This window comes from Aptenodytes forsteri, unplaced genomic scaffold (assembly GCF_000699145.1).
Source record: "Aptenodytes forsteri isolate BGI_AS27 unplaced genomic scaffold, ASM69914v1 Scaffold434, whole genome shotgun sequence".
In the NCBI taxonomy this organism is placed as follows: domain Eukaryota; kingdom Metazoa; phylum Chordata; class Aves; order Sphenisciformes; family Spheniscidae; genus Aptenodytes; species Aptenodytes forsteri.
The window spans coordinates 854,064-873,341 of NW_008795183.1; the positions used below are offsets into that span (position 1 = coordinate 854,064).

Sequence of the window (19,278 nt, forward strand, 5' to 3'; positions counted from 1 at the left end):
AATGCTCAGAAAGATAAAATCCATGTGATAGAATCATAGAATAGTTTGGGTTGGAAGGGACCTTTAAACGTCATTCAGTCCAACCCCCTGCAATGAGCAGGGACATCTTCAACTCGATCAGGTTGCTCAGAGCCCCGTCCAACCTGACCTTGAATGTTTCCAGGGATGGGGCATCTATCACCTCTCTGGGCAACCTCTTCCAGTGCTTCACCACCCTCATTGTAAAAAAAAGTCCTTTTGTCCCAAATCCTTGATGAAAAGTAGCAAAGGGCTACTATTTATTGTATAGAAATAACAATGCTTGTTATAAAAGGAATCCTTTTTTATTTCTATGGTAAACATTAAATGCCATAATTGGGAGGAGGATCTGAGTGGTCTGGACCATTTGCAAAAATGCAGGAGGGTGGATATGGCAATATCTGAAAACATTTTAATTTGTGTCCCAATCATGCAAAATGCTGAGCTTTCTTAGCTCCTGTAGATTCCAGTAGAATTGACTGGTAAAGTTGGATGACTGCTGGGCTGTGAATAGTGGCGTACCTGGGCAGTGCTCAGTGTCTAGCTGGTGGCCGATGATGAGCAGAGAACCCTTGGGGCCGGTACTGGGACCCATACTGTCCAGGACCCATACTGTCCAACACCTTCATCCGTGATCTGGATGTTGACACAGGGCATCCGCAACAACTGTGAACGTGAGGCTTAATTAAGGCAAACGGCTTCCACAACAAATGGCAGAATTTCAGTTCAGACAGACTTTGATAAGCTTGGGGATTGTGTCAACATAAATCTTAGGAATTTTAACAAGAACTGCAAAACTCTACGCTTGGGGCAGAATATCCCTATGAAGTAGCATAAATGGGGAAAAGGAATTGACCGAGTAGCTGCGTTTCTGAAGAGGACGTGGGAGTTACAGTGAATGCCAGGTTGACTATGAGCCAGCAGCACGCTCTGGCAAATAAGGCAAACAGCATGATGGGCGACATTAGTAGCAGCATGGCCAACAGACTGAGGGAAGTTATTATCCCCTTCAGGTATTGGTTAAGGCTGTGCTAGGAATACCATGCCCAGGTTTGGGCTCCCTCAATTCAAGAAAGTCATGAAGAAACTGGAGGGGGCCTAGTAAAGGTCTGTCAAGATAGTTATGGGACTATCAGACATGACCTCTGGGTTCATATAGCAGGGGCTGTAAATTGTGGCTTGGGAGGTTCAGCTTGGACATGGGGAAAAAAGATTTACTGGGAGGGTAGTGTGGCATTGGCACAGGTCATCCATGGAGATGGTGGAATACACATCCTTCGAGGTTTTCAAGAGTTAGTTAAGAACCACAGCTGACCTGATGTAGAGGTGGCGGTAGTCTTGCTTTTTGAGCAGGTGGTTGAATGAGGTGATTGGCAGGGCCCTTTCCAATTATTTCAGTGGCTCTGCAATAACTAATCTTGTCAATAAATAATTGTGTGATTATAGTTCAGTCTGGGAAAGACTGCAGTTTACACAAATGCATGCAGATGTGCGCGCACACATACTTTGGGAATACATAATTCTTTTTACTTCTAGATATCAGCTTGAATTAAAAGAAGAATACATAGCCAGAACCAATAAAGTTACTGAAGATGAGAAAAAAAATAAAGGTAACCATCTCTCCAAGATTAATAAAGTAGCTCTTTATCTCTAGAGCTTTTACTAACAGGTATCAAAACACTGTTGTTACTAAACAGTCACAGTGTTCAGTAACAGTGGTATAAGTGACAGAAAAGCCATCAAAATAAATTCTGAAAACGTGTAGCAGGATTCTGTGACAGGTCAGCAATTCCTTGCTGTTCAGAATGCAGTGGGAACTGCGAGCTGCTGCTTCGCACAGAGGCTGCAAATCATTTTGCTTTTCCAGTTTCCCATCTCCTTCTGAAGTCCTACTAGCTCATTCATTCTCTAATTGAACTCTGGTACAGTCTGGTACCATACCCTTGAACGGTTGCCAGTTTCTACATTTACTGTGCACAAGATGTTTAATTGGAGCTTGAGGAAGAGAGCTGGGACAGATAACATATTTAGACTTTTACGTTAGGGACATGTGAAAGAAATGATATATCGTACATATGAATTTGATTTACTTAATTCTAAAGGAGTATATGTATGCATATGTGTATATATACACAGTGTGATTTACTTAATTTTGAAGGAGTGTGTATGACAGTCATTTTTCTGTCTTGAATTAAATTGAATGTTGGGCTTAGCAGCTTAAACTGTTTTTTGCTGATACAGGTTTTTACTGTAATACTCTACTAATTTTAATTCAGCATTTGTAATCATCCCTGCAGAGAAAGCTATGCTTTTGCATGAAGAAGCCATTGCTGTTAATTCAAAAAAAGAGGAACTCAAGCAAGCTGTATCACGCACGAAAGAACTTGAGGTAATTATAGACATGAATTTAAAGAAGCTGTATTCTAATTAGTGCATTTGAGGTACATTTAAAAAAAAAATATTTTTTGTTTCACATTTTCTTAAGTAGTACAGCTTCTAAACTGTTCTTTATCTGCAGCTGGATTTGGAGTCAGTGAAGGCCCAAGTTCTGTTGGTAAATAAGCAGAATCAGTTGTTGACAGAAAAACTGAAAGAGGTATCAGACTATCCTTTGCTAAAGGAGGAGAAATTGGAGCTCCAAGTGCAGAATAAACTACTTAGGCAACAGTTGGATGAGACTCACAGTGAGAACCAGCATCTTCGAGACAGTCAGTGTGAATGTTTTAGTAATTTTCTTGTTTATGTTTCCCTAAAGTATTTGTTTAGAAATGAATTTTCATTAACCTACATTCTTTGTATCATGTTTACTAGTAGTTTGCATTAAACCCCAACTAATGTTTGTGTAAAATGAAGCAGTCCTTGACATTATAAGTTTATTTTCTTCAATATGTCTGTATAGTAGAAATCCTGAATTAAGTGATAGCTATAGTAATATGAAGAACATTCCCTTCACCCTTTGAAAAAAGCAGTGTAGTATTTCTAACCATACAATTAGTATGGTTAATAATGGTAAAAGAACATTGCTTAATTATTTTTAAGTGCTTGCCTGACTATAGTTATAAAGTGCCAAGTATTTTTAATGGGCATTTGAGATTACGGGAGAGTAGAAATGTACACCCAGTTACGTAAGGTAGGGATATGTATTTTTCTTCCAGAATAGGACAGTCTGGGTCTAGTTCTTAAATGACTACGCCAACAAAAATTTCAGTCCTTTGTAAAAGGAAGAAAAAAATCCCTAAGTAGTTTATTCAAACAAAGCCTTATGTTCCCAAAAACAAATCAGGTTTACATTTTGAAGGGGTATCATGTAGAAAAGTGCACACTCATTATTCTGTGGCTGAGTGTTTAGTATTTCTCTTTCTGGGTAGAGCTGTCCCAGCCCTCGGCGGAGCACCTGGCCTGCCAAATGGAGCTGAGAAGAATGGAACATTCAAGGAAGCTGGCGCTGGATGAATTTGAAAGTCATAGGCAGGTTTTGGAAAAGCAGCTACAAAGTGAGGTAAATTATTCTTTCTAAATAATTTTAATCCTTTCTTCTTCCTGTCATCTTGTTCACGTTTATCTATGCCCCTGTGCAGGCCATTTAGTGTGTAGTTATGGGGATTGTTTGTATTCTGCTTGTTTTTATGTAAACAACTCTAAAGAAAACAAAACACCACCAAAAAACGACCAAAAAAAACCCCCAACAACATAACCAAAGTAAATCTTTCCAAGTCAGTAAGTTGTCAGCACTGACTTTCAGTAGGATACTATGTGTATATGGTTTGACTGGACCTGAAAAACATTTCGGAACAAGTATTCAGCCAGTTGAGATTCTTCTTTTTGTTTGAATTATGCTGTTTTTTTGTTTTTCTTTCGATCTCCTATAGGTTGAGCGTTGTGCCCAGTTAAAGACCCAACTGTTGGACTCCGAAGCTACTGTCAGGAAGTTAAATGTGCAGGTTGAAGAACTGAAACTGCAAGTGAAACAAACACAGGCAGGTTTGTATCTTATACCAGAGCAGTCCTTTATAAAGTTCACTTACCTAACCAGTGTAAGAATTTCCAGAAGCTTAAAAAAACTGCAGTTGCATAGAACTAATATACCACCAGTGAGTAGATTTCAAGTTTAAAATCAAAATCTATTTAAAAGCCCAATTTAAAAAGCAGACTGATTACAACTTCCCTTCCTTTCAGAAAACAAACATAGGAGGAAGGGAAAACATTCCTCCCTGAATACTTGCATGTTTTTATTGTCTGTTTTTCCTCAGTATGAAGACATTAATGTTTGGTGATAACATAATCACTGTTTTCCAGGAGGCGAGTTGTGTTTTAATGCATTTTGATTCTTGAATGTTCATAATAAGAATAATCAATTTGAAATTGTATTGCATACCTCACAAATTTGAATCTAACTTTTAAACAGTTGTTGTCAAGGCTAATAACTTACGCACCTTGTTTGGGCATTAGAAAGAGAGAGGCACTTGCGTGAGGCAATTCAGTCTGCTGAAGAAATGTAGTTCTAAAGATGCCTTTCTGTCAAATTGCTAATATCAAGTATGATAACTAAAAGTTCTGCAATGGTTATTCATTACATACAGCATGTGTTGCACCATAGTTCAGTATATGCAATACTTTATTCACTAGACCAATACGTACATTTTCATCTATGGTACAAGTATCGGTACTATTTGGAACTGGAAATTTATTACTGTCAAAATAGCAAATATATATTTAATTAAATGACTGAAAGTACTGCATGGACTTTTATTTTGCATCAGGGTTAAGGATGTCATTGAAGAACCATTTATGTAGAATAAAAACAAGGTTGTCATTTTGCTGGGAAAGATACAGCCCTATAGATGGGTCTTTTGGGCTTGCTGAAGCATACAAGTGCAAACCAGGAAGCAGACAGCCCCGAAACATTCAATTTAACTGACAATTTTGGAGAATTAGGGTTTTTTTTTTAAAAAAAAAACCCCTACATTATCTATGTGCTATGTTGTTTTTCTTGAAATTTTTTTTTTGATCTAAATAGAAGGAAACTGTTAAGACATGTGGCCTGCCCTGTGTCTCTCACCCTTTAACAGCATGATTGGTTATAATGTGTCCAAAGTGGTGATGTTTTAATTTTTATTTATTTAAACATAATTTAAGAAATAACATTGTAGAGTGCATACTTCAGGTAGTTTTACATGGAAGGATTATATATTAAAAAAATAGTATCAGTGATAATTTGCAGCTATGCAGCTACATTAAACATACATTTAAATCAACCCATTAAATTCTCAAAATTTAAGCCAATTCCATGTTAAAATAATTTTGATCAAACTGGAATTTAAATGCCGTGTTCTACTGTTTCTGTTTCGTTACGGGTCTCCCTCTCTCACTCTGTACTGTCGCTCACTTTCTCTTGCTATCATTTAGCTCTGGAAAATGAAGTGTATCGGAATCCAAAGCCTTCGCTTGTCGATCGCTCTGTCCTTGACTTCACTGGTGACAGAGTTGTACCTCATGATATTTATGTGGATAGCGCGTTCCTGAAGAATCAGGTTATGACCGATGTGATGAAGGTAAATGCTGTGCCAAGAGTTGGCTATCGTCAGCAGTTACAGCCACGCAGTGCTTCTCCAGATTCTGACCTGGAGTGTATGGAGCAAACCCGAGCTAGAATAAAAGAACTAGAAAAAGAGGCAGAGTATTTGGAAGAAGCCTACAGGAACTACCAACACAGAGTCACGCAGGGCGCGTCTGCAAGCAGAACACCGAGAAAGATGCAGTCCCCTTTACTTCTACAGTGTGCTATTACTAGGCCCCCCTTGACTACCCAGCATGAACTTCTAGAGGATAATCCCAGCTCCCAGCATTCCCCCCTGAGCAGTCCAAGAGGTGAAAAATACATCAAAAGAACTGGGCAGGCTGATGTCTTTAAAAATCCCTTAACGCCACCACACAGAGGAGCATCTTCTTCAAGACGCCTTTCTTCTACTCCCGTTTCCAAATTGGAAAGAGATCTCAGTAACAAGAAAATTTCAGATGGTAAGTCACGGTTGTTAATGTGGTGTGGGATTGGGGTTTTACTTGGCGTTCCTCCTGCGCTGTGGGAAGAGAAAGGTTTAGCAGGAATAGTCTTTCACTCATTTGTTATTTGCTAAGAGGCCGGAGAAGTCAGAGACAAAATACGCTATCTGATTGGAGTATTGCTTCTTTATGGAAACAAGTACTGGAGAAGTACATTGAGGGAGGCTAAACATACCGCACTTAGTTCAGGTAGCTTTAAAGAGAAGACTATGCCGTATCATTCGCTACAGGTGTAACTATGCTATGCAGAGTTTAATTCAAAAGTTGCTATTAAGTATAACTACTATGCAACACTAATGGTAATTTCCTAGTTTTAATAACCCTCCCTCTGTATTTGTATCTTTCGTGTAGCTATTGTAGTTAGTGTGCAGCAGAAGACCGCTTCATCTGGCTTCTCTTAAATTGAGTTTTCCAGTCTGAAAGGTCCAGATTTGCTTTTGTTTGTTCTTTTTGCTGTGACATCTTTATCAAATATTCCTGAGCAATTGTGAGGGGAAGGGGATTAGTGTTTGGTCACGATTGGAAAATTGTAATTTGCTATTAATTTCACAGTGTCTAGTAATTACTTAGTAGGTTTTTTTTTTAAATGGGCAGTACTTGGAAAAGCAAGCAAAATAGAAAAGAATTGAAAATTTTAAAAGAATTGTTGTTTCAAATGTGCAGTACCTCTGCTTCTTGAGTCATGCAATTCTTGTCACCCTAGCTCAAAGTGGATTTAATAGGATGAAAAAAAGAGATAGTAGCAAAAAAAAGATAATGATCAGCTTCTGCGTGAAGGAGGGTTAAATATAAGAAGAGCAGCTTAGTTTGGAAAAGAGTTGACTGAGGTGGGCTGTGGGAAATCTGAAAAGCAATGAGTGATGTGAAAAAGGTGAAAAGGGATCGATTAATCACTGCTTCACAGACCCCAGAATTCTGTGAAATTGAAAGGAAAGAGAAGGAAGTACTTTTTCATACCATGAGTAAGTTGTGGAATTTATTGCTTCTGTGGCAACAAGTACAGATGCAGGAATAAAACTTCTCTGTCAGGCGGGCCCAAGTATTGATGGAGGAAAGGTCGGGGCGGATGTTGCCAGAAGTAAGATATAAGTATTCTCCTTTTGGAATTTTAGTTTAGTTTTGTTTAGTAATGGGCACTGTTAGAAACATGCTACAAACAGCCTGATCTGTTGTGGCTGTCTCTGTGTTTCTGCATGTAGAATATCACGCTCTGTGACTGAAAACATACTTGAGAACTTTAACTTCCAAAGCAATCTTTTATGTTTTAACTTTTCTCTGTCAGCTTGTGTATAAACTACTTACAGACCTCTCATTTAATACTGCACACATAAAAAGTCTTTCGTAGAAGTAGGGTTTTGTTGTAAAATTAGGAAATGTCAAAATTAAAGTTCTGTGCATAACCTTAACAATCCTTCCCGTCTTTGTACCTGTCAGAAGCTTGTTACACGATGGCTGATCTATTTTTTCCATTGGATCTGTTCTGTACTTAATGCACAAGACCGACTTGTTCTGGAGGGGGATAAGAGTTGAATAACAAAGGAGGGCATTACCTGACTTAGGTGTTACAGAAATTGAATGGTATGTAGTGTAGGAAACCAGTTTGCAGCTAGATGATATGTTCTCAAGGTGAACTGCTGTGGTACTTGCCCCAGTAAGCGCTGTAGCTTCGGTGCTAATGTGCTGTGGAGTGATTTATCTGCTTGCAGTTAGATTGCTGCTTCCCCACTGGAGGAGGAGTGCTTTTATACTGGTATATATGTTATCCTTCGTGCTAGAGATGGCTGAAGCACCAGATGTGTCTTTGCTAGAAAACTGTAAGTCATTCTGGAAGCTTCCATGGAGCTTTTCAGTGCTGTTGAAGATGCCAGTCTGAACAGGTCAGAATAAATTTTAAGAGGTGAAAGATAACATGCACATGAGTCTGAGATCTGATTTTCCTTTAAGTGAGGTATACCACAGTCAACTCATGTAAGGACAAACTGCAGCTCAGTTGTCAGCACCTATCTTCGAAGGATAAAAGGAAGAAGTGTGTCGTCCTGTAAAATACTTGCAGTTGGCAGATCTAGCAGCTGTTTTACTGCATAGTCTGCCAGTGGAAGGGTTATGCGGTTTTCTCTCTTCCTTTAAATTATCTCATGTATTTCCTTCCCAAGCCCATGCATGTTGGACATCTTTCAGGCTTTGTCTTTCTACTGTGAAGGAGTAAGCCCATTTCTTTAAGAGCAACTGAAAGTAGGACAGGGTCCTTTTCTGTTTTCCCCTGCTTACTGTCTCCAGTCTCTGGACAGAAACACGGATCAAGAAATAGTTACCGAGGGGAAAAAAAAAATTGGATTGCCATCTGACCCATGCTCCCTATTGATCAGTACTTTTCACCTTGATCATTATTTGACCAAACTTCATACCTTCTGATGAGAAAGAGCAAGGTTGGTGAGTCTTGCAAGACAGCATACTGTGAGCCAAAGACCTCAAGCTATTTGTCTTTTAGTAGAAAAACAGTAAGTTCAATCCTAGATAACTTCTAAATAGTAGTAGGTTGTAGTAAATTACCATTTGAGATGTTTGGTGTGCTACCTGTGTCCTACCCTGCAGTATGTGTTATGGCGAGGAGGTGCACGTGGTAAGTACTACGTGATGTTCTGGTCCATTTGTTCTGCAGGTGAAAATTTGACAGGTTGTTTTATAAAAGATTGGATGTGGGTGGGCTGAGGGTTCTCACCACAGACAGGTACTGCTGATACTATACTACGAGTATGACATAACGAAGGGTCCCCTTCTGTTAGTGCTCAGCTTCCTTTGAGGGTGTTCGTCTGTGTTGCATGGGCATAGGGGCTGTCTGGAGATAAAAATCCATGGGCAGCCTTGGTCTGAAGCACCCTGACTTCTGCAGTATGATGCGCACTGTGAACGGCGTGCGCTTTTATACAACCACCTGAAAGAACTTAAGGTATGGGAGTGTTAATAATGGCTTTTCCTCTACCTCTTGAGCCAAATTAGCACTGACTACAGTAAAAGTTATTTGGTCAATAAAGAGAAGAAAAACAACAATACCTGCTTACTGAGTGAATACCCAATCTTGTGGAAAAAATAATAATTCACAGTCTAGTAATGAAAGACCTCTGCAGCTGCACAGGAAAGGATAATGAAGATTGCAAAGCAAACTTTAATCAAACTTGCAAAGTCCAGCAGTTTGCATAAAAGCCTTTTTAAAGCAGGGGTTTTGATTTTTACCTTGGTTTCCTAGGAAACTCAAGATTTCTCTAGTCATACTGTCTGTCTATTTTCCTTCCCAGATAACTTTACAGCTGTTGATAAGAGGATAAAATCTTCAAAGATTTTCTTCTTTGCTTCATCACCCATTTTAACAAATCTGTAGAAATGAAACCTCCAGGTTAACTTTCCTAATGAAGAATGGCCTTTGGGACACCTCAAGCATTATCATTTGCTGGCTAGTAGGCACATCCCTAGCTTGAAATCTGGATCCGTAACTGCTTTCTCTAATGCCCAACATGGGAGAAATTATTTGGTGTTTGGCAGAGGGGCTGCAGTTTGTGGGGAACGTGGACATATTACGGGGTGATGATAATCATAGGCTTTGTGAGGAGTAAGTTTATGATGGTGAAGGCTTATAGCGGAGAATTGCCATACAGGAGGGGTAAAAAAAAAAAAAAGAAAAAAAAAGAAATAACGAGTACAAGAAAGTTCATGTTAATCCTGGTAGGTTTGGATGTTAGTTGCCCTGTAGTGGTGGTGTGTGCACAGTCCAATTTTGCATGTCTTGTAAAAACCAGCCTTGTCTGAGAAGTGGTAGGACAAATAACTGACTAATACAAATTGTGGGATTTTTATCTGCAGATGTCAGTGGCTCGTACCTTGCCTCTTCACAGCAGAGTGTTGACCCGGTGCTTTCTCCTATTTCAAAGCCTATTTCATCTTCTGAGTCTGTTTCTTCCTCACCATCCAGTCGTGGCCAGAAAATCAGGTAACATTATTTACAAAGCAACATTTTTAGCCTGCTTTTTAAAGAAAAATTTATCTAACATTTCATGGTGATAGCTGCTTTTACAATTAAAATAAGCCATTGATTTTATAAGTGAGAACTTTTCTAAAGATGGATAAAGATTACCATTCTTCAATATCATGCCTCAAGAGGAACTTAGTTTTAACTGAACGCTCCCTCCTCCCAAATCCAAACACCTTTGGCAAATATGATTTGACATTTTCACCTCTGTTAAATTTGTGCTTCCTTACAGTACAAAGTTATGTGCAGTGAAATACTTAAACCTCAAGTGCATTGGAAATTTCAGATGAATGCGATTTTTTTTCCAAAAAAAAAAAAAAATGTCTTGTCCTATGACAAAGTAAAACTTGATTGATTTACAAAGTGTTTTGTAAAGTCATTTCGCTGGTGTAGTTGAGCAAGGATGAAAGGTTATTCCAAAGATTCCCTCTGTTGGGGAGAAATAGTAATGGTAGCGCTAGCTCCAGAGCCTAAAAAGTCCACTGCCCAAAGGACTAAAAAGCCTGGAGAGTGAGACTGTGAGGCATCCTAAGCACATGTTAGTTTAATGCAGATAGAGCAAACTGATAAATATCCATCACTGAAACTTAGCTCAAATTCTGCTGTTTAGGGATATTAGTTCCTCTGTGATTAAAACACTTCGTAGAACTGCTGCTCAGCACTTTCAGTTTGTGCTGCTTCAACCAATGTAAGTATTGCTTTGTTACCGTGTGTGGCTTCGAAGATAGAAGGTGGTTCATTTGGTGCGCGCTGTCACCACTAAGGCACACCTGACAGATACAAGTCATGCGAAGTTTAGATGTTCCTGGGCTCAGGTCAGGCTGATTTACTTTGTTGGTTTTCAGGCTGCTGCAGATATCTCCTTAGATACAGCTCTAAATTTAACAAACTTCTGCTCTTCCCCTTCTTCTCTGCTGATTTAACAATAAACTTCTGCTCTTCCCCTTCTTCTCTGCTTTTCTACTTTTCATGTGTCAGTTTTGTGATGAACTTTTGAAAGCATCGGATGCTGTTATTTAAAGCAATGTGTGTTGTGGATCCTCATATTTCAAGAGCTGCAAGTTCTGCAGCGCTTGAAATGTATTGTGTCCGTGTAGACCTTGCCTTTGATTGTATTTCCTTACACAGTAGACTACTTTCAGACAGCTGAATGAAAGATTCATTGCTAATAAATAAATATTCCATTAATCACTAATTTCAGAAAACGTGTTTTGTAAAAGTTTCCTAAAAGTGTAAAATCTGTTCCTAAAAGTAAATCTGAATTAAACAACAACTGACTTGCATGCCTATGTATAGTATCTATGAAAAAATCTTATTTTTTAAATGTGTGAGGAATGTATGCATATGTCCATGACATATCTGACTTCTCCTGGTGTCCCATAACTTTGGACCATATTGATAATTTAAAAATTTAGACTGTATACTTTTTTTGAGTAAGAGTAATGCCTGTACTGTGCTGCAAACGGGAATGTGAAGGTACTACAGCGGCCAATTAACTATCACTTGGCATGTCTTATTTACAACAATCCAATCAGAGATCCTCACCCTCATATGAATTACCTGAATGCAAACGTATTTTTAGCAGTTTGCTGTCATGGGCTCTTTTGGGATTTGTCAGGTTTGATTCCTCTAGTAGGTTTCTGTGCCGTCCATATAAATGTGATCCCGATACGGCTAACAAGAACTCCTGCTGACACTGTAGACTAATTTGAGGACAAACTTCATTTCAGAAGATGATGTTGGGTCTTTAGAGAGGTAAACTTCATGTTTCAATGACTTGAAATAATTTTTCAAGAAAAAGGTAAAACTACAAGCTCATCACAAATTCCTGTCCGAAGTAGTGATAATCTCTCATCTTTCCCGTATCAGAACAGGCCTTTTGCATGTGCTTGATGTTCAAAAGCTATTGAGGTTATATTTGATGCGCACAAAAACCCTTAATGAAAAAAGGCCACTAATTCCTTGAGCACAGCTATGTCTCTTTTATTGTGTCTCTGTTTTTCACATCTGTGACCTGACTGACGAGCTTTTGCTGATTGAAGCTCGGTAGTTTCTGCTGTCTGTTTGAGAATTTAAATCAAGGCAGTTGTACATTCTCACTTCATTCATTAACAAGCTGTAATGCTAACTTTTTTTTTCTCTCTGGAGAGCTTGTTCATGTGCCTGTATAACTGTTTTCAGAATAGGAATCTCCAGTCTCCTTCGCCTGTGGGAAGGGGATGGGTAGCAGAACTTTTCTCTTTTCCTTTGTTTTTTTTAAGATCTCTTTTAAGTAAATGAATAACTTGGCAACATTAAGCTGCGTAAAAATGACTTCTCTTTCCTCCTTTTATCTCCTATTTCCATGTATGAAATTCTTCTGTTCTTAATGGTCAGTGGTGCCTCCACTTTCCAAAACTGAGAATCCTGAATAGATGTCTTCAGAAAATGCTCGAGTGTTTAATTTTTAATGTTTCTTTCCTAAGAAGAGATACTGAATTGGCCTTAACGTGCTAGCCATCATTCCAGATTTGATGGCTGACGAAAGATGGCTTGTCCTGGGGCAGCTCTAGCAGGCATTCGTAGGGCTTTCTTATTTTGTTGTTACCAAGTCCTCAATATACATTTAATCTAGAGAGGGTCTGTCTTGTGGTTAGAATTTGGGGAGAGCCTTTATGTTCTTGGCCTTGAAAAGCTGTTGGGATTTCTAGGGACTGCGAGATTAGTGTCTTTAAGTGGCTGTCTCTTCTTTCCTTGCTCATTCACATTTTCTACAGTATGTCTCAGATTTCCTGTATTCCTGTGACAGACCTTACAAAGTGAAGGTTGAGTGTTAACCTGCATGTTAAGGTGATACGGGAAAATGCTCTAATACTGTGAGGATCTGTACTTCTTCGAAGGATGTTGTAGAGTCCACGCTGCCTGAAGAGTGAACAGTATGAGCAAGTTGTGTTGCAAAGAACAGGCCAGGGTCTGGGCAGACAGCTGTGGGTTGTAGTTGCTTTCTTGGGTTCCTCGTGACACAGCAAGGGTATGAGGTCGCAATAGTTTTCTTGAACTTGCTGCTTTCCCAAGACTTTCTTAAAGGGAAAACATTCTTTTGTCAAATATTTTTTAATTCCTTGTGCCTTGGACTGTTTTCTGTTACATAAAATATTTGAGAAATGCGTGTGTGGGCTTTTCCAGCTATTTACTCTCATTATTAGGCGAATGCCATATCATTGATGTGTATTGTGGGATTAGTTTATGACCTGTAGATTTTAAGTGGCAATGGGAACTTCTTTAAAAAGAAAAGAAAAGAAAATATGATGCTGTAACACCAGTAAGCCATTACAAGTTAGACTTCTGTCAGTGGGGAAGAGCAATTGCTTCTGTGACTACAGGAGCTCCTTGCTTGTTTGTGTTTCAAGATATGAGTGGTATGAAGGAAGCCAATAAACAGACAGGAAGATTAGAGTTACAAGACAGATTATTATCTAAACTATTCTTTTTTTGTTTAGGGCTGAAGAAACCAATTGTGAGGGTTGTTACCAGTTTTAGGCTAAAAAAGTAATTTCAGACATCAACAAAATAGTTTAGATGGTGGTGGTTGGTTTTTGTTTAAGCTTTAATGGTAATTTTAAGCATGACCCATGCAATTTAATCATTTGGTGTTGATTGGCACACCAGTACTGTTTTATGGAATATTGACATTAGGTACAGTCCAGGGTTTGGTTGCCAACTTTGTCTGATGGAATGGATTTTGAAAACTGTTTGGAAATACATGTGTTTACTGGTCTTCACGAGGCAGACCTCTTCAGTTTGTTGAATCTGAGGCAGTGTATTGACTGTCTTTCTAGCAGTGTTGCAGGCAGGACACAGTATTGAAGAAAGTGGCATGCGTGTCCTTGAACCTTGCATCCTTAAGAATTATTTAACACTTAACTATTTCTGTGAGGGAAAGACTAAAAACACGAAGCAGACTTCCAAAAACTTGAAGTTCCACTTATTCTGTTGTATTTAATTTACGGGGTATTTTTCCCCACTGACGCTACTGAACTACCCTTCTGACAATGCAGATTTATTTGTTTGTTCCCAGATTTACATTTTTTATTGAACATGTCTCGTTGTGGGGGTATCTTTTTTTGTTCTCCACTTCTGCCCCATAGAAGACCTGAATTCCTTAGAAATTGTAGGCACAAACATATTTATGCTGCGGTGAAGAGCACCAGGTGGTGTGAAGTAAGCTCCTTTATGAAGTGCTGCTGCTGAATTGCCTTAGTGACCTGTACTCCTTTTGCTATTCTGGTTCTGGTCAGAGTTTAGTAGCTGCGTCACGTGAGAGATACTGTTCTTTCACATTATCTTTCTGATGAGATAAACGGGGATTTAAAATGAGGGCACTAACCCCATTTTTCACAGCACCCAGATTTTCACCCCTGCATATATGTTTTGCCAGATCTCTAATCCTAATATGTTTCAAACACATTTGCTAAGATGACATCAAAGTGGGAATTAGATTGTAACACGGAGCCTAAAAAGGCAAATTTCTTAATTTCAGTTGACCAAGTGTCAGACTTCATTGTATTTCTCCCTCCCCCACCCCCACCCCCTCTTACTCCTTTTGAGAGTGTATTTTGTTTTAATGTAATGCCTTTATGTCATACATAGGCCTTGGGTAAAGGCTGCAGGGAGATGGCTGTCAGAGAGATGGAGCTGACTTTTTGAATCAGAAAGTTACAGCATTTTGGTTGCATGGTTTTTACGTTTGGTTTAGTCTGTTGCTAAGCATGTGAGTACTCCTTGTATTTAAATCTCAGATTGCTATTTGCTTAAAAGTCTAGCATGTATATTTATTAAATTATTTATGTTCTTCCTTCTTCTTCCAGACTTCATAATCAACGAACAGATAAACAAGATTTCAGTGATATCCCCAAACCAGAGAAACTAATGTATGAGGACCTTGAAGAACGCATTTCTTCTCTTGAATGTAAGTTTCAGTGCATTTTAGAGAGTTTGTTTAACACCTCAGGGCTTAACAGTTGTAAGACAATTTTCTTGATAGTTTAAGACTGTAGTTGGAGAGAAAAAGAGAGAGACAATTTTCTTGATAGTTTAAGACTGTAGTTGGAGAGAAAAAATTCTGACTGATGCTGGAAATAAGAAAAACAAACTGTCTCAGATGATGAGGGGTTCATTTTCTTCATGTTTGCATCTTTAGAGGAGAAGGGTACGTAGTGATAAGTAGACACTAAATTCGAGTTGGTTCTGAAACCATCTAGCTATCTCTGCATTTCTCTGTGAAGTTTTACTCAGTACATTTGTTGTTTTTTAATTTACCTCATTTAGTTTCCTTTTTATGAGCTTCAAATACATTATTTGAATGTGAACTGAGCCTGTAGCCACTACTGGTTTCTACTCATCTCATACTTTAATTAGATTTAGATTTATTTGTTTAAGTTCGTATTAGATACTTCTAGGAATACAGTACATAATAGACTGGAATTGTCTTGGCAATTAGGCCTGAGTAGATGCTGTGCCCAAGTAAGTTACCACTGTACCATTCAGTGGCGTGTGGTGCTCAAAAGAATAATTTTAAGAGTTTGCATATGCCAATGATATTGAAATCAACGGTACTTTTTAGTTGGGCCAGACTGCATCAAAAGACAATCTCAGTATGTAGAAGGAAATCAGAATGGCTAAAAAGAGGAGAAGGTAACCCAGGAGGAATTGGGGGGGGAATACGAATGTAAAATCTAAAAAGTAAATGTAGAATAAGATATAATGAAGGAAGAAGTTGATAAGAGTAGAAGAAAACAATGGAGTGAAGAAGATGCCAGAAAATGTGGAAAGCCTTTTAATCCTACTGTGAGTGAGCTCTAGCAAGAAAAGATTGGCATTTCTGTTGACAGTAATTGCTTTTAGTTGATGTGCTCGTCTTAAGGAAATAACGCATCTCTCGCTGTCCACCCTTACATAAAGGAGTGAAGGTGTACAAAGAGCGCTACCTTTTTTCCTTTGCAGAAAGGTTAATGTAAAGATGTTTTGTACTATATTGTTTTGGGTTTGGGGTTTTTTGCTTGTTTGTGTGGTTAGCAGACCTTTAGAAGTTAGATATAATACTGAACAGGAACCTATTTGTGAAAGGAATTTTCTGACTATTTAAATATTACATACCCTGAAACATACTGATGCCTCATATGGAAATAATGTTGTTGTTGATAACCTTATAATTTAAACCAAAAGTTAAAGAGAGAGCAAAAAAACAGAATAGATTTTCTTTTGAGTGTGATAGCCCATTGTTTTGGTCTTACGTAAAACACATCTAGAATTTACTTTCCTAGGCGAAGCTGGTGGGACTTCCTGATGCTTTTGTAAGAAACTGAAAACATTCTCATAACTTTGCTAGACTGACAGTTTGGCAGAAATTTTCTGTGATGCTGTCATCTGTAATTCCTTTAAAAGATCTTTAATTCAGAGATGCAGACCATCCTGAGAGAGAGGCTGATCGGTTTGGGTGTCTTGTTTTTCTTCGTGCAAAGTATTTCAGTTGTATTACAACGTGGAAAAGCAAAATGCTTGAAACCTTGATAATATTTGAAGGGTGGGAAATGGATATTTTCTAAACCTTTACCCAAAACTTAAGGAGACGTGTAAGGTATCTGTACTATATTACGTGAAATGCTTGGAAAAATGGTCCCGTGTATTTCAGTTTGGCTATCTAGAGATAATGGCTACACCTGACTCTTTATGTCTTTTTGCTTTCTCCCATAAAATTGAGATAATAGCAGTCTGCATGCTTTGCAAATAAGTAGTTAAGAAGCAGTTGAGTATCATAGCCATGATCACAGAGGAAGTACAGTAATTGTGTTTTTGTAAATTTGGAGCCACATTGCGCAGGGAGAAAAAAACATAACGTAGATTATCTGAGTTAGCAGTATCCATCCTGTGCACTGAAGGAGGCAAGGATCCTAATCAAGAAATAGTACGTGATCAAATAATTAAAGGTTGTTTTACGTGCATGGAAAGGATGAGCTAAGCTTGGACACGTAATTCATCTGTGACCTGTATCTTGATTATGTAAGGAAATGAAAACATTTTGGTTTTCTGTTGTATATTTATTCATGAATCTGTTTTGGCTTTGTAAACAGATGTGTTCCAATAGCTAATTTCAAAACTAACAATTCTGTAATTAAAGAAGCAAGTACAGCCTATGATAATTCTTAATCCTCAGGGAAATGGTCAAGTTGAAGGGAAAATGCTCAATTAGTGCTGATATTTACGTGTTCTGAGTCAGCCATTCCCATACTTTGTGTCCATTGCTGTGCTCCATTATTGTAATTAGAAAATAATGAAGCCATTGTTCAAATTTCTTCTCCAGACCAGGGGGACATTCCAGAGCAGTGTGAAAGTGATGCCTTGCATCCATCTGGGGACATCGTCAGTGGAAACCATGTCACAGCCACTGTGCCAGCAACAGCCACTTCGCTGCAGGACTTAAGTGAGTTCTCAGCTCAGAAACAAAAGTGAATGCCCTTTCTAAATGTCAAACGTATAAAACAAAAAGCCAAATATTTAACATTCTGTAGGTATGTGTGCTGGTGTGATTGAAAAATTTTTCCAGAAGTGCTAATGATGTAATAAAGAGGAAGGAGTGTTTTCTTTTGCTTTACTGTATTGAGGATGCCTCTCTCACCCTGGTTTTGGTTGAATTTGTTTTTCATTTAAGCACTTTTGCCACCTGTCCCACCCCCCGTTCAGCTTCTGAAGAGACGATTTTGCTTTTTTCTTTTCTCTTTAGGATAATTATTAAATATTATTTCTGCTTTTGATAGAAATAAGACTTGAAAGGTTTTGTTTTGTTTAAAGTACTTTATGTATTGCTTCTCTGGATTTTTTTCATTTTTCTTGACTCTGTTCGCAGACTGTATCATCACCATGCTGTTTTAATTCTTTGGGTAGATGAGGATGATTTCAGTGCAGCACGTGCCGCTTTTCTAATTGTTCTAGATGGAAGCATTGTGATTATTTTTCTGAAGAGAAGAGCTTTCTAGCTTCTAACAATTCCCAGTATTTAGTTTGCCCGTCTAATTACTACCTGAACGCTGTTCCATTTACACAGCTTTTTAAATATACTGGTCACATCAGCAGTGTGTCCTGCAATAATTTTCCAAGGTTTTTTAAGTACTTTGCTTTATAAATATAAAGAATTGTATCCAACCGTATTGCAGAGAGGGAGAGAATATAGCAACATGAACTTCAGGGTAACGGAGATTTAATGAGAAAGTCCATGGTAGGAATGGGAAGTGCATGGAGAGATTTGTCAACCCTCTGGCCTCTACTTTGGCTCTGCTGTTTAACTCTTAGCGAGTCATGTATCAGACTAAAAATGTATAGAGGTGGGAAGAAACATTACCAGATACCCAAGAATAACTTTGGCATATGTATAAACAATATATCCAGTTGTTTTTCATTTACTATTAATGTTATACAGCAACCTGTTACTTATTTGTATGCTACTGTAGTAGATTACTGAACTACATAAATCAAATCACAGATGTTGAAATAATTTTTCGCAGCGGTGCTGGATCAAAGACAGATTGAAGAACAGGATAGAGAAGTTGAGAAGAACTTAGAAGAAGAAAGGAGGGAGACAGAACAACAGTAAGCTTTGGAAAGAGAGCAAAAAGAAGCGGAAAAGCTTAACAAAGAGGTGGTGATTCAGTATTTTAATTTCTGACAGTAATGCAGCTTTGTAATGCCATGTGCTTTAGGATTGCTGCGTGTGTTACTTGGTTAAAACCAGATTTTATTCTTTAAGTGAAAGTAGTAGAGGCTAAGTTCTTTTACGTACTTGTGCGATTAACCAGTCTCGCTAGAATTTCTCCTTATGCCAAGTAACTTTTTCACTGGAAACAGATGCTTTTTTTTCCGTGCTTCATGTAACCGGAAGCTACAGTTCTACGGCCAGAACGTAGAAGGCAGCTGCCACCATGCTATCGGAACAAGCTATACACTCGCTGACTTTCTGGTCTGGACCGCTGCTGGTGGGACACCACCAGAACACGTTAATGTCCATCTCTTCATTAGCCTGTACCAGGGTACCTAGGGTACTTTCTCGGAAGCAGAAGTTATAAGGAGACCTTAAGGAGTTTGCTTAAATCCCTTTGAGCTGATGTAGCATGTGTTGCGGTAGTGTTCTGGACTTCTAGGACCTGTAT

General features: G+C 38.5%; 1 protein-coding gene across 1 annotated transcript in view; it reads left to right on the plus strand.

Moving 5' to 3' along the window:
- The window catches only part of OFD1 (OFD1, centriole and centriolar satellite protein), a 34,246-nt gene that overhangs the window by 12,297 nt on the left and 2,671 nt on the right, over nt 1-19,278 (plus strand). Inside the window, exons 10-19 of the mRNA XM_009278539.1 lie at nt 1,555-1,628; nt 2,316-2,407; nt 2,537-2,726; nt 3,387-3,517; nt 3,888-3,999; nt 5,425-6,036; nt 9,934-10,060; nt 14,947-15,047; nt 17,439-17,558; nt 18,637-18,770. Of these exons, the coding sequence (XP_009276814.2) occupies nt 1,555-1,628; nt 2,316-2,407; nt 2,537-2,726; nt 3,387-3,517; nt 3,888-3,999; nt 5,425-6,036; nt 9,934-10,060; nt 14,947-15,047; nt 17,439-17,558; nt 18,637-18,725 (1,648 nt within the window). The 3' untranslated portion in view covers nt 18,726-18,770. The remainder of the gene's footprint in view (nt 1-1,554; nt 1,629-2,315; nt 2,408-2,536; nt 2,727-3,386; nt 3,518-3,887; nt 4,000-5,424; nt 6,037-9,933; nt 10,061-14,946; nt 15,048-17,438; nt 17,559-18,636; nt 18,771-19,278) is intronic.